At 56.9% G+C, this 13,980-nt stretch overlaps 2 protein-coding genes across 3 annotated transcripts in view; both read left to right on the top strand.

Moving 5' to 3' along the window:
- Positions 1–13,980, top strand: part of Bcor (BCL6 corepressor) — a 132,183-nt gene that overhangs the window by 66,798 nt on the left and 51,405 nt on the right. The window lies entirely within an intron of this gene.
- LOC124107146 (mitogen-activated protein kinase kinase kinase 11-like) lies at positions 9,380–12,616 on the top strand. The gene is made up of 4 exons (XM_046465061.1): positions 9,380–9,551; positions 10,001–10,201; positions 11,997–12,059; positions 12,369–12,616. Coding segments are annotated over exons 1-4 (438 nt in total). The 3' UTR covers positions 12,371–12,616.

The following is a 13,980-nucleotide window of genomic DNA, read 5'->3' as shown; positions in this document are numbered from 1 at the left end:
ACACTTTGGTATTGGCGGAGGTGCGGACACTTTCCAAACACAGCTACAGATTCTGCTTATACTGGGAAGGAAGTCCTGGCTGAATCTGCCCACCCCACACTTTGGCAAGGCTTCCCCGGAGGGAGGGAGGAGAGTGAGTGGTTATTCAGATGATAAATTCTTAGGTTCCCATGGCGAACAAGACTGATCAGCTGAGACCTGCTGATCCCAGGAAGAAAGAAATTCCTTTATATGATATTTACCGCAGTTGGCAAGTGGCCAGGATGACCCCAAAAGAACACTGTTGGAGAATCTCGCTGTGTAGGATCTCGTCCCAGAAGTACTTTCAACATTTAGGGGAACACTTCACGTGCATGGGAGGCAAACCATGTACTTGACAGGAAAGAGCCGAGGTTTGGAGTCAGATGGAATCCTTGTCGCCACTTTCTGCTAGATTGGCCCTATATTTTGGTGTGGGGAGGTTAATTCTCAGAGTTTCAGTGTCCTCCACCATAAAATGTGAATAGTAATACCTACTCCATAGGGTTATTTGGGGGTAAAAGTGAGATGACTTGGAAATGTACTGAATAAAGTCATGGAAGAAAAGGTCCTCAATAAGCAGTAGCTATTTTGCCGGGCGTGATGGTGCATGACTGTAATCCCAACAACTCAGGAGGCTGACGTAGGAGGATCGCAAGTTCGAGGCCAGCCTTAGCACTTTAGCAAGGGCCCTAAGCAACTTAGTGAGAACCTGTCTCAAAATAAGAAAGGCTGCAGATGTGACTCAGTGGTTAAGCACCCCTGGGTTCAATACCTGGTAGGGGATGGGGGTGGGGAATCATTAGCTATTTTTACCCTGTAAGAAGTATTCATTGTTGAAAAAGGTTTGCTTCACTATGAAATAAGGTGTAGTGACACAGTTACTGGGCTTTTTTTTTTTTCCCTGTGTGTGTGTGTGTGTGTGTGTGTGGTGCTGGGAATTGAACCCAGAGCCTTGTGAATGTGAGGCAAGCACTCAACTGAGCTATGTCCCCAGCCCCGGTGACACAGTTACTGTTATGAGATCAAACAACAAGGAGTTGGGATAACTCGATTGCCCAAGGTCAACTGTGACCAGAGCCCACACCTTGGGTTCCTGAAGGTCTCAAGGAGAAAAGCAGTCTCAATCTTTTGCCATCAAGAAAGGACCATATCAATAGGCAAGGACTTTGGCAATACGGGGGATTCGATTCATCTTCTCTTTGATAAGGGTGGCCCTCTTTGATCTCCTGGGAATGATACTCTGCATCACCTAGGATCTGACTACCACCCATCCACCCCCTGGGCCTACCCGATCAAGTCACTTGGCTCCTCTGACAGAGAAGGACATGGGTATGTGTCTCCCCCACAGGCCCGGCAGGTCATGGCTACCCTAGCTTCATATTTTACTTTCCCAATTTCTGTCACTTGGCAGAATCACAGGTCCACCTGCTGAACATCTGGGTCCTCCCCTGCCTTTTACAACCATCTTGGTCTTTTGAAGTTGGTTTCTTCTCTGCCCCATTATACAGAATATGAATGTATTGAGCACTTGAGAATTGATTGTTTATCAAGTCTTCTTTTTGCATCTCTATTGCCGGGATCCAGATATATCCAGAAACAGTATTCTGGGAACATTATATGTATATGTACTTATTGCTGTTAATGGATGCAAGCTTAGGACGTGGTGATGACATGCCCTGCCCATATGGAACATAGAGTCTTGTTGGGGACATGACTGACCAGGGAAGAACTCAAGAACCTCTTTGGAGCCAGGCACAGTGGTGCACAGCTGTAATCCCATTGGTTCCAGAGGCTGAGGCAGGAGGACTGCAAGTTGGAAGCCTGCCTCAGCAATTTAGGAAGGCCCTAAGCTACTCAGTGAGACCCTGTCTCTAAATAAAAAGGGCTGGGGGTGTGGCTTAGTGGGTAAGCACCCTTGAATTCAATCCCTGGTACAAAAAGAAAGAAAGAAAGAAAAAAATAATCTATTTGGGAATTGACAGCAGTCCTGCGTATCAGCCTCTCAGAGAGTAAGGTACACATTGGCAAGAACAAAGCGGCAGGGAAACGAGTGGCCTTGTGAAGGAGTTTGGGTTTCCTTCCAAGTGCAATGAGAACTAGTGAGGTAGTGACATGTGACATATTCTTTCTTTTGGGTACCTGGGATTGAACTCAGGGGCCCTCGACCACTGAGCAGTCACATCCCAGCCCTATTTTGTATTTTATTTAGAGACAGAGTCTCACTGAGTTGCTTAGGGCCTCACTAAGTTATTAGGGCTGGCCTTGAAGTCACGATCCTCCTGCCTCAGCCTCCTGAGCCGCTGGGATTACAGGAGTGTACCACCACACCTGGCAGACTTGTGATATTTTTGAAATAACTTTCTAGCTGCCATTCAGAAGGTAGATTGCAGGAGAGCAATGATGGCAACATACAGACCAGCTGGAATAATAACCCTGGATAATAACACAGCAAAGAGAAGGTGGGCCTGGCCTAAGGTGGATCTAAGGGGAAGAAGTGTGTCTACTGGTGAACACTTGGAAGTACAGTTAACTCTGCCAGCGGAGTGGAAAGAGGGTAGGTGGGAGATGAAGGAGAGCTCATTCTTTTTTTTGTTGTTGTTGTTGATACCAGGGATTGAACTCAGGGGTGCTTAACCTCTGAGCCACATCCTCAGCCCTTTTTATATTTTATTTAGAGACAGGGTCTCACTGAGTTCTCAGACCCTCACTAAATTGCTGAGGCCGGCCTCCCACTTGTGATCCTCCTGCCTCAGCCTCTGGAGCTGCTGGGATTACAGGTATCTGTCACCACACCTGGCAAGGAGAGGTCGTTCTTGATGAGGATTCTGTGGAATGGTTAAGAACATGGACTTTGAGCTGGGCACAGTGGCAAATGCCTGTCATCCCAGGTACTCTGGAGACTGAAGCGGGAGGATCACATGTTCAAGGCCATCTTGGGTAACTGGGCAAGAGCCTGTGTCAAAATTACATTAAAAAGGTCTGGGATGTAGCTCAGTGGTAGAGCCCCCCCAGGGCTCAACCCCCAGTACGAGTGATTGGGGTGAGAACATTGACTCTGGAGAGAGTCCTGCCTGGATTTGAATCCTAGAGCCACCATTTTCCAGGAATGTTCTAAAACCTCTGTGTCTCCATTTCCTCATCTGTAAAATGTGGATAGTGACTCCACCTATCTTGTATGAGAGTTGTAAGAATTCATAGTCAGTTTATATAAAGTGCTCACCTAACAAGCGCTATGTAAATGTTAGCTATTTTTACCAAGCTGGATGTGGATGCCAAGTTGAGATATGGGGCCTGCAGTTTGATATGGGTGGCCTGGACCTGGGGCCGGGGGCGGGGGGGGGGGGCAGATTTAAGAGTCATCAACAAGTGAGTGGTATTTTAAGATGTAAGCCTGGGTGAGTTTGCTGGGGAGGAGGGGAGCATTCAGACCCCAAGCAACTGGTAGAGCACAGAGAACAAGCCAGAGGAAACTGAGAGGCTCACAGCTTGGATGAAAAGCATATATGTTGGGCATCCGGGAGCCACGAAGAGGGACCAGTTCAAGTCGGGAGTAGGCGGGCACTTAGTACCTCTGAGAGGCCAAGGCAGGAAAGAAGGAGGCCTTCCTACTCCTAGCAACGAGGAAGTGACTAGTGACCCTGAGCACTTTCTGCACAATGATCAGGGGGTATGGGTTAGAGAGCTTGGTAAATAATGTATCTCTGCAATGAATTTCCACAAGCTTTGCAGACAAGGTCCATCTCCTGCGGGATAGAAAAAGATCGCAGGCTGCCCACACCTGTAATCCCTGGGAGGCCGAGTAGGAGGCCCAGGCAGCAGGATTGCTGGAGCCCTGGAATTCCCGGCCAGCCTGGGCAACAGATCAAGACCCTGTCTCAAAACAAACACAGGCAACTCCAACAGCAAGATGTAGCAATAAGTTTCACAGGTGAAGTTCAGAACAGCTTGTGCAGTGTGTTGTATGCAAAGAACAGTCGGGGGGTGTTGGCCTGCAGTGTTGGACATCTTTAATGTACACACAAACAGGATCTAGTGTTCCCCGTGTTTGTTTTTATACAAATGGTAACATAACTATGTGTTTTCCTTAGTCATCCACCCTGGAGGGTCTTTCTATACCAGTACACAGAGAAGATCTTCACTTTTTGAATAGCTATAGAAGATTCCATTGTGTGCTTTGTATCAATATCATCACTGGACATTTAGGTGGTTCCTAAACTTGTGCTCTTGTAAACAAAGCTGTATTTAGCCAATATCTTAGAATAACTTCGAAATTAGCTGATTTTTTAGAGTGAATACCAGTATGGAAGTAGAAATGCCACATGGACCGAGACACATTTTTTTGAAAAGTGCAGCTGCCGCCAGACTTGGTGGCTGGCACAAGCCTGCAATCCCAGCCACTGGGGAGTCTGAGACAGGAGGGTTGCAAGTTCAAGGCCAGCCTGGGTCACTGCCTATTAGACCCTGTCTCAAAATAAAATATAAAGGGGCTGGGGCTGCAGCTCAGTAATACAGCGCCCCTGGGTTCAATCCCCGGTATGATCCATGGATTGACTGACAGATAAGGTAAAAAATTCAAAGTACAGCTGTACAGGGAAACAGATAAATAGGGAGCCAGGGCAGGAGATGTGGGGTTAAAGAAGGATATTTTGAAGATGGGAGATGCTTCGAGCAAATGAATGCAATGGGGGTGAGGGGGGTCCACTCAATGAGTAGTTCATAGACCAGGCAAGGGTGGTGAATGCCTGTAGAAGCCCTGGGTTAACATAGCCCTCTCTCCACAAGAAAGGACAGGGGCTGTGGGTGGAAACAGTCAGGAAGAGTCTCTGAGGATTATGTGGCAGATGTAGGATGACTTCAGACTGTGGGAGCCTGGCTTGGAGGTGCACGCCTGTAATCCCAGTGGCTCAGGAGGCTGAGGCAGGAGGATCTCGAGTTCAAAGGCAGCCTCAGAAAAGGCAAGGTGTTAAGCAATCCAGTGAGACTCTTGTCTCTAAATAAAATACAAAATAGGGCTGGGGATGTGGCTCAGTGGCTGAGTGTCCCTGAGCTCAATCCCCAGTACAAAAAAAAAAAAAAACACAAACTGTGGGAAGTCCTGGCCTGGGTGCTGTGGGGATACCAGGATAGCTGGCTGAACACAGGCCTTCAGAAAGGTTGGAAACCAGCAGGCAAGCTATGCCGTTTCTGGAATATTGTTAAAAAGTGGTTGATTCTGTCGCTGATGTACAGCCACCTACAACACCCCCCCCCCTGGGGTGGGGAGACCTGCTGGTGGAGTTTGCTGAGTCCTAGAGGTTCCCTGAGAAGACATTAGCTGGGGGAGAGGAGAATGGCATTTTCGCCTGAAATTTGTACATTTTTCTCATAGGGATTAAAATTACACGTCCTGGAAGGCTTTTTAAAAATTGGAAATAAATAAAAATCCCAAGAAGAATTTATATTCCTGATGGCTTTGCTGATGGTCTTGTAAATTGTACATTTAATCAAAGGCACTCGAATGTCTTTTTTTTTTTTAACTATTGAGGAGCCATTTAAATGTCAACATAAGTGATTCCCTCCCAAACAGTGCTGTTTATACATTACTCCCCCTAATAGACCATAATGATTCATAAGGAGGCATTTCGCGCCTCTAAATTGTAGGCCTATTGAAATATAAATTAAGATGATAAATAATTTGACCTTACCTGAGAGTACTAAGTATTTACATGTGTCAAATACGAAATTACCCTGAACATCGGGGTCCCTAAAAAGGCAGCCTTCCTCTCCTGGCTGAATTTAATAAATAAAACGGGTTTATACATTTCCCTGAGAGTGAGGAGGAAAAAAGGGAACACAAAAGATCGGGCTCGGGGAGCCGGTCGTCCCCGCCCTCCCGACTTCCCGGGAGACTGGAAGGGGGCGCGGAGCCCCCTCGCGGGGCGCGATCCGCGGGTGCAGGCCGCCCCCGCGCGCTCCCCTCTCCCCCTCCTTCCGGGACGCCGCTGGAGTTTCAAAACATGGAGTTTCCACAGGAACTTTGCCAGGCCGAGCTCGCAGCCCTCCCGGGTTCCCGCAGCGGGATTCGCCGAGTCGGCGGCGCCGCGCAGCCTCCCCGCCCCCACCCCCTCCGGGGAGTCGCTGACCCGGCGGCCCCCGGCAGCTCCGCCAAACCGCTCAGCGGGGTTCACCGCCCGAGCAGGCGCGGGGCCTCCGGGGCTCCGCGCCCCCGCCCGACCCTGCCTCGGCCCCGAGGGTGGCAGCCCATCACCCTCCGCGGGGCCCGAGCCGAGCCCGTCCTCTGGGCCTGTGTGTTCGCCGCCGCCGGCGCTGCCTGCTCTCGGGGCCCGGGGCTCGGCGAGCTCTCCGATCCCCCGCCGGGGGCTGAGGAGCGGGGGTCGCCGAGGCGGCGAAGGGGCTCGGGCCCGGCGGGCAGAGGCTGGGCGCGCTGGCCGCTCGCGCCGGGGTTTTGTTTTGTTTTGAAGCCTGCGTGGGGGATGGGCAGCACCTTGCCAATGAGAAATTTCCTGTTCGCAAGACTCAGCTTGCAGAGTTTCTGTCCTGTCCTTGAACTGACAAGTGGATCTCGGCTGCGCGAGTTCCTGAGAGTCAAGCCAGCCGCGCCAGGCGCGCGCGGGGGTGGGGGCGGGGGCACCGGCGCCGAGGGCCCAGGAGCCCGGCTGAGCGGGGCCGACGCCTGCCCTCCCGGTTCCCGGGCGCACCCGTGAGCGCCGAGCCGAGCGGTGACTAATCTGCGGCTCCGGGCCTCTTGGCGCGCAGCCCGGGCTCGCCTCCCGCCCCCTGGTCCCTCCTCCTCCTCGGCCCCGGCGCGCAGAGCTCCGCCGGGTGAATCGCGCGGGCCAGAACCGCTGCTGCGACCGTGTTCCCGGGAGTGTGGGAAGCGGGTCGAGGCGAGCGGCTCCAGAGCGGTCTCCAGTCGGCCTGCTCCGACCCGGGTGCCACTGTGCATGTGTTTCCTTCCCCTTAGGCACTTTGGTCAGCGTTTCCTCCACGCCGCCGAGGAGCCAGGGCGAACTGGGGCTTTTAACCCCTTCAATGCCGGCCCCACCGTGGCGGAGAGGGTGCCGCAGGGACACTGGTCGACACCGGGCGCGATCAGTTTGTTTTGGCAAGCTGGAGCCTGGAGGAGCCCGGTCGGATCCGAGGAGCTTGCCCAAGCGCAGCACACTCTCCTGGGGAGAACAGGCCGCGAGGCCCGAGGCGGCTCGTTAATGTTCAAGCCCGCCCAAGGGCCGCGCAGTAACCCGACCTGCCCGGCGAGGCCAGGTGCGGGCCTGAAAGGCCCTGAGGGCGGAGGCTTCTGGAAGGGACCGGGAGGTTCTGGCGGGACCTGCCTTCACGCACCCTGTTGGCTGGCAAGCACGTGGATGCCTTCCAGCCCCTTGCGCTCGCCCTGCAGACTCGGCTCTGGCCACCGCTCCCTCCCTTGGCCTGGCCTCGCCAAGGAGTTAATGATTGATTTACTGGCTCCGCGAGGCCGGCGCCCTCCCAGCTATTTGTCCCAGCTGAGGAGTTGCTGGCGAATAGCGCAGAGGCCAAGAGAGAGCGGGGGTCTCCCAGGATGGGAGGCCGGGCTGCCGACGGGTAGGAGCGGCCACTTGATTAGCTCCCACTGGGCGGCTCTAGTCGTGTCCGGGGCGAACCCGCGGGAGGCCGGGCCTGGGCGAAGGAAGCATTGGGAAGCACCGCATGTAAATGGGTTGGCAGCTGGTGATTAGGCCGCCCGGTTTTATGAGTCATAATGGGCCGCCCGCCTGGCCCTCAACCTGCTCCTTGTGGACCCAGCGCGCCAGGGCCCAAGCGGTGCACCGTTCCCAGCCGCGCAGAGGGGGGGTGCTCCAGGGGGCCCTGGTCGCCGTAGGCGTTGCGCAGGATTTCCTCTCATTTCTCGTAGAAGGCAACACAAACACCCTAAATCAAACCGCTCCGACAACCGAAGGCTCCACACAGACACATCAATAAGGATTTCGCCTCCCGCGTTCGAACGCACTGAAACACTTGTCCTATTTTTATGCAAATGACACCACACAAATAGATCTCGCAGGCCCGGGAGAGGGGCGGGAGGAGGAGGGGCGCCGCCGCCCCATCCAGGGGGCGGTAAGGAAGGAGGGGGCGCCAAGCCCGCACCTTGGGGCCCGCGCCGGCTAGGGCACAGTGGGGCTGGCACTGGCCAGGCGGCCCGCCCCGCGTGCGGTGGCTCCCTGCCAGCGCCGCCAAGTCGGCCGCGTCCCCAGGCTGCCTGCAGAGGCGGATTAGGGAAGGAGCGAAGCGAGCCTGTGACTAATCGCGGGGCCTCGGACCGGAGCACCAAGGCCATGTGCGACTGACAGGATCGACACTAGCAGAGGACACGGCGACGCCTCGCTTAATTGCAGGCTTAAAAAATTGCCGCCTGAGCAGCTCTGGTGCGGAGAGCCACGGCGTGCGCGACGGTCTAGGGAGCGCGCCGCGCGTGTGGAGGGGGTGGGGGTGGGGGTGGGGGTGGTGGGGATCCTGCTCTCTTGCCCCGAGGGAGGGAGGTTTGGTGTCTCTGAATCTAGGGACCTGACCCTCGCCTCCCCCACTCTGCAGGGTCGCCCCACCCGATTGAGTGTGGCCGAGCTGGCCAGCAGAGTACGATGCAGCCTCCAGGGCTAGGTTTTCGATCCTTTCCCGGGTACAGTCCACGTTCCCCCTTCTCGTCCTAGATCCTATAAAGGAGGAGGCTGTGCAGTTGGGGGTGAGAGATTCCAATAAAACCTTAAAATAAAAACCACACGCAAGAAACACTTTCTCTTCCCTCCTCTTCTCCACTGGACTGAGATACAAAGCCCCAAAGGACCAAAGGGAAGGAGAAGCAGGCAAGTCCAGGCTGCAAGGAGCGAGGTCACCGAGTGCCCCAAACTCGGGGCTTACAGACACGCATCCTGGGCCCCGTCACCCACGGTCACAGTCCTTGTGTCCCAGACCTCCTTCCTGGAGTGCTGGAGCCTCTCGGGGAGAAGCGTCGCCGGGCGGCGGATCTGTGTGTGGGGGAGGGGAGGAAGGCGGGGTGGTGGGGAACCCAGCGAGAGAAGTTTCCACCACGCTCTGGTCCACTGCTGCCAAAATCCCCGGGCCCCTCCCCGCCCTCATCGCCTTCCGTTGCCACCACAAGTTTGGTTTAACGAGAGCTCAGGACAAAAGCAAACGTTTTCTATAGACCCCGAAAACAAAGGGGAAAGAGACGCGCGGGGCCGCAGAGAAGCGGCTGCTAGCGTAATGGTGCCAGGCCGAAAGCAGAGCATTAGAACTGTAAAAGCCGCTCGGGCGGGAGGAAGTGCGAGGCGGGAGGCGGGAGGCGGGAGAGCGGGGAGGGCGGGCGGGGGAGGGGCGCTGCGCCATGTTTCCGTGTCACCCGCCGAGTCGCCGGCGCTGGGCTCGGCCGCCGGCTCCCGCCTGCCTCCGTAACAGCAGAAAGCGTGCGATTAGCAGCCAGACAGGCGGGGACTCCGGGCCCGCGGGGCCACCGCACACGCCGCCCGCGGCCCGGGCCCGCGCCCCCCGCCCGCCGGGTAATCATCCTCCTCGCTGCAGCGCTGTGTGCACTCTCATTAGAGCAGGGAGGCTTTTCTCTGCGCACTCGCTCGACTCCCGCTGGCAAAACAACGCCTTCCCCGGCCGGGCCCTGGGCCAGGAGAGTCGGGGAGGGCGGGACGCGGGGGGGGGAGGGGCAAGGCCAGCCGCGCAGGTTAGCTGGACCGCCCGGGCTCGTCAGGGCACGGAGGGGATGGGGGGTCCATCTGTCCTCCCCCACGCTCAGTGGCAAAGTCGAAGCCCAGTACCAGACTCTATGTCCCTATGGGGACGGGGGTGGGGTGGGGTGCTGGTGCCGCCTTGACCTACTCCCGTTCCCCGCCCGTGGCTCGAGGGGGGCCGAAGGGCAGATGAGTGTCTGGTTGGGAGAGCGGGGACTGACACTGGGAAGGCTCCCCAAACAGGTTTTCCCCCATCTGTCTTGCAGACGACCTCTTAAGGCCAGAAGCCGGATCCCAGGGTGGTGGCCCTTCGACCCTCGAAAGGAGACCCGGGTCGTCGGCAGGCCTTCTGGCTTTGGGCTTGATCGCCCAGAGAGGGTGGGAGATGGGGGTAGCCGAGGACCCCGCTGCTCCTGGCCCCGAGCTTCGGAGCCCCATTTTCTTCTCCGCGATCTTTGCACACAACAGTAAGGCAGCCTCTCCCGGCACCACGCGCCCAGCTGCAGGGCCCGGGAGCAGGTGTTCTTGCCCGGCCGGAGTGGCGGCTCCGCGCCCCTCCGGTCCCAGCTGCGGGGCTGGAGAGGGGGGGCGGGGGCGTGCTTCTGGCGGTGGCTGAGGGATGTCTCGCCGGACCGCGAGGAGGGTCCTCTGGCTTAAATGGGGGATACCCCAGGGCGCGGACTGTCTGCCTGTGGCGAGGAGGGAGCAGGGGTGACGTGCGGCCAGCCCTCGTCTGCAACAGCCCTGGGGGCCCGCGGAGGCCTCTCAGGGCGGCGCGAGGGCTTCCGGCCCCCGTGACGGCGGCGGCTGGGCGGCCGGGAAGTTCCCGGGGCGGCCGCGAGGAGCACCCTCCACTGGCTGCTGCCGCCGCACAGCTCTCGGAGCGGCGTCCTGGGAGCCTCTGGGTGTCTGGCTACGCGGCTGTCGGCTTGCGCGGGGATGGGGGCCGCGGGGTGGTCCCGGCCCAGCCCCCAGCGGGGAGGCGGGGGCCAGGGACCCCGCAGGAGCGGCCGCGCGCCTCCCAACCCCCCTCCTCGCCACCGCCGCCGCCGCTGATATGGCGGGCACGTGAAGCGCAGCTCGGCGCCCCGGCGCCAGCCAGGGAGCGGCCTGCCCCGCCGGCTCAGCTTACCCGCGGGTCCAGGAACGCGGAACCGAGCCTGGCCCGGCCCCGCGCCCCTGCCCCCTGCTTGACGCGGCCACGCACCCCCACCCCGCCCGCGCCTGGCCTTGGGGCCGCGCCAGACGGCTTGCCCGAGGGGAACTCGGGCTGACTAATGGGACGCGTGTGGGCCTTACGTGAGGCCCGGCTGTCAGCGGATGCCCGCTCGCTCGGCGCTTACGCCGCGGCCAGGCTTTTCGGGGAAGGGCTAGAGGAGGGGTTTCCCCGCTCGGCGGTTTCGGCTCCCCCGGGACGGTCCGTCTGTGGCTGGCCCCGGACTCTGGGTCTTGCAGCCTGGCCGGAGGGAGCAGATTCGCTGCACGCCGGGCTCCAAGGATGGCACCCGAGATGGGGACCGAGGGGGCGGGTTGGAGCCTCAAGACTCTGAGCCGAAGGTGGGCAGAGAGGCTGGGTCAGCTTGGTTTGGGGGCAGGCCCTTCTTGATGTCTGCAATCTGGGGCCAGCAGCTGAGCTGGGGGGATTTCGCAGGCCGCCCTGCGGGCCTGGAGTTCGGTACTGAAACCTTCCTCAACAAATACAGAGTCTTCCGGAAACCCCTTCGTGAGATTCCTGTGCGGGGGGGGGGGGGGGGGGGGGGCGGGGGGGGCGGAGAGGATTTCTTAAAACTCCCGGAGAGTCCAGTTCGGCTAGAGTTGTCGGATTCTGGGGCGTGTGATGCCTTTTCCTCCCTTTACAGGGGCCTGTAAAAATCAGCAGAGTTTCTTATTATTTCACATTAACAACCACCTCATGTTGACATAGTTATATGACCCTCCCAAACATAACTACCTACTCAGTTTCAACACAGAAGCGCGATGGGGAAACATACATGGACCAGTAACTAAGAGAAGGAAAACGCGGCTTCGAGCTTGGGTTGGATGCAGGATAAATCCTCATCACGCATCCCTGGTTTTATTCAGCCTAATTACACTAGTAATCCTGCCCCCCACGAGAAAGCCTGAAACCCTGCAGTAGAGGTGCGACTTTTCCTGGGGAGCCTCGCCAGTGGGGCGGGGGTAGCTGATGGAGGGGAGGTGGGTTTTAAATGTCACTTCCAAATGAAAATGCTTTCCTTCAGCCTTTTTCTTTTTTTGATGCAGTTTTCGAAAAGGAGCATTTTGGCGAGATAAGAAGTGACCGATCAAAATCGCTGAGGGGAGGTTGTAAGCAGCCGCTTTGCCCCAGCTTAGCCTTATCTTATCTTTCACACTTGCATGGCGGAAAAAAAATTGGCTTATCTTTATCCCCACCCCCTTCTCGCCTTAATTGCTAAAAAACACTGGTGTGTTAAACGGGCAGGAAGGAGGTCTCTGGATTGTCAGTAGAAAAGGAAGATTCAAAAATGGGGGCTCCTGGGGGGAAGGGAGGATGGCAAGGTTTATTCTTTCCCCCGGGGCTTTCTAGAACAGCACAGAGGGTCCAGTCGAGGCTGGAAGGCCCCATGGCCAGAGTTTTTGTTTTTTTTTTTTTAGGAAAAAAACAAAACAACACAGGATGGCCTTGGTTCCAGCGGCTTCTCCAGGCCTCGCTTTCTCAGCACTGCCTTTACCAACCTCTCAAAAGCCTGCGGAGGGTCTCGGGTTGAGGTCTTCCTGCCTCCACCCCTCCTCCTCTATACACTTTCCCCTTTTGGGGAGGGGGGATGCAAGGCTGGGGCGCATAGCCTGCTGGAAATCATTAAAATATATGCGAGTGTCTGCAAACACACACTTTTAAATCATGGCGTTTCCCCTCCACGCTGGTATATTTAAACTCCAGAGCGAGCTGGATCTCCTCCCTCTCAGTCGTTTGTCTGTGTCACCGACAGGCCGCTAATGGCCGGGCTTCCAGGCGCTGTGCATTATGCATTAGCCTCCTCCCTCCGCCGCACACAGAAGGTTCTGTCAGGCCTCGCAACAGAAACCACCCTGCAGCCCCACCGCTGCTAAGGCGCTGGAGAAGCAGTGATGGGGAGGCTGGGGGGCGGAGGCAGAACTGAGTGGCCCGGGAGGTGGAATGGGAGGGGGTAGAGTGTGCTGCAGATTAAGTTCTTTGGAATCCCCAGCTCTGCACGAGCCCAGAGGTCTGCTCCTGGCTGCGACTTTCCCAAGGCAACCACCCTGTGCCACTCACCTCTGTGCCCGGCTTTGGAGGGAGGCGGGTGAGCTCTGAGGTGTTTAGAGACAGATCAGCGCCGCGTTTCCATCTGCTGGCCCTCCCTTCCCCCCCTGCAGTGGGCGAGGGGCAGACTGAGCCTTCCAAACCTCTCCCCCCCACATACACCCCAGTCCCCGGGTAGTGCCCAAGAAGGGCCCGGGGTGGTGAGCCTCCGCAGGGACCCCGAGGAAGTGGAGAAGGGAAGCTGGATACAAAATGGCTGGGGCTGGAGGCCGGCTAGCTGAGTCCCAGGGCGAGTAGTTGACGGTTCCCCACCCCCTCTCCCTGCGGTTCCCACTCACTGCCCCCAGCCGCGTAAAATATGCGCAGGAGGCGCCTTGCTAAATAAGCACGCACCCGCGCAGGACGGGTCGTGGCTCCGGGTTTATCTGCAGGAGCATCCGGCCTGCAAGGCGGCTTCGAAGGCTCTTAAACTTAGGACAGGCCATGCAGGAGACAGGGCCTCCCAGAAGCCTCCTGTTTTTCTGCCCATTCAGTTGGCACCCAACCACCCTGCAGGCCCCACTGTGTAGACATGCCTGAGTCCCAGGAGCTCAGGTCATGACACAAATCCAATCCAGACAGTTCCTGTGAACCAGGAACTCTTTGGCCCTTCTTCCCCCAAACACTCAAGGACCCTCCAAGGGCCAGGCAGAAGAAAGAGCAGCCATCTTTAACATGGTGAACCCCAAGTTCAGCAGTGCTCTGCCCTGGAAGCAGCCACCTTCAGATGATTCGTCATTAGTTAAATCCCTGGGACAAGGATGGGAAGCAGGATATATGCTCTGTGCTTGGAAGGGTGAGCCAGTGCATCTTTAAAGTACCATTGGATAAGCCCAGAGTTCTTTTACAAAATGACCAGATGACGGTAGGTGTGAGTGTTTGGGTGTTTTTAAACAGTAACAGGCTACCTCACAGTTTGTAAAGTAAAAAACAAATTATACCCAT

The sequence above is a fragment of the Marmota monax genome, unplaced genomic scaffold, assembly GCF_021218885.2.
Source record: "Marmota monax isolate L192 unplaced genomic scaffold, Marmota_monax_Labrador192_F-V1.1 WCK01_AAM20220418_F8-fsc00158, whole genome shotgun sequence".
Taxonomy (NCBI): Eukaryota; Metazoa; Chordata; class Mammalia; order Rodentia; family Sciuridae; genus Marmota; species Marmota monax.
The sequence above is the reverse complement of the archived record's forward strand: the minus strand, read 5'-3'. Positions and strand labels throughout refer to the sequence as shown.

Excerpts from the sequence above, each read along its gene's own strand:
- LOC124107146 (XM_046465061.1), top strand. The coding sequence starts at position 9,380 with ATGTTTCCGTGTCACCCGCCGAGTCGCCGGCGCTGGGCTCGGCCGCCG. Across the intron at positions 9,552-10,000 it reads CCGCGCCCCCCGCCCGCCGG|ACGACCTCTTAAGGCCAGAA; the intron begins GTAATCATCCTC and ends TCTGTCTTGCAG. Across the intron at positions 10,202-11,996 it reads CGCGATCTTTGCACACAACA|TTTTCGAAAAGGAGCATTTT; the intron begins GTAAGGCAGCCT and ends TTTTTGATGCAG.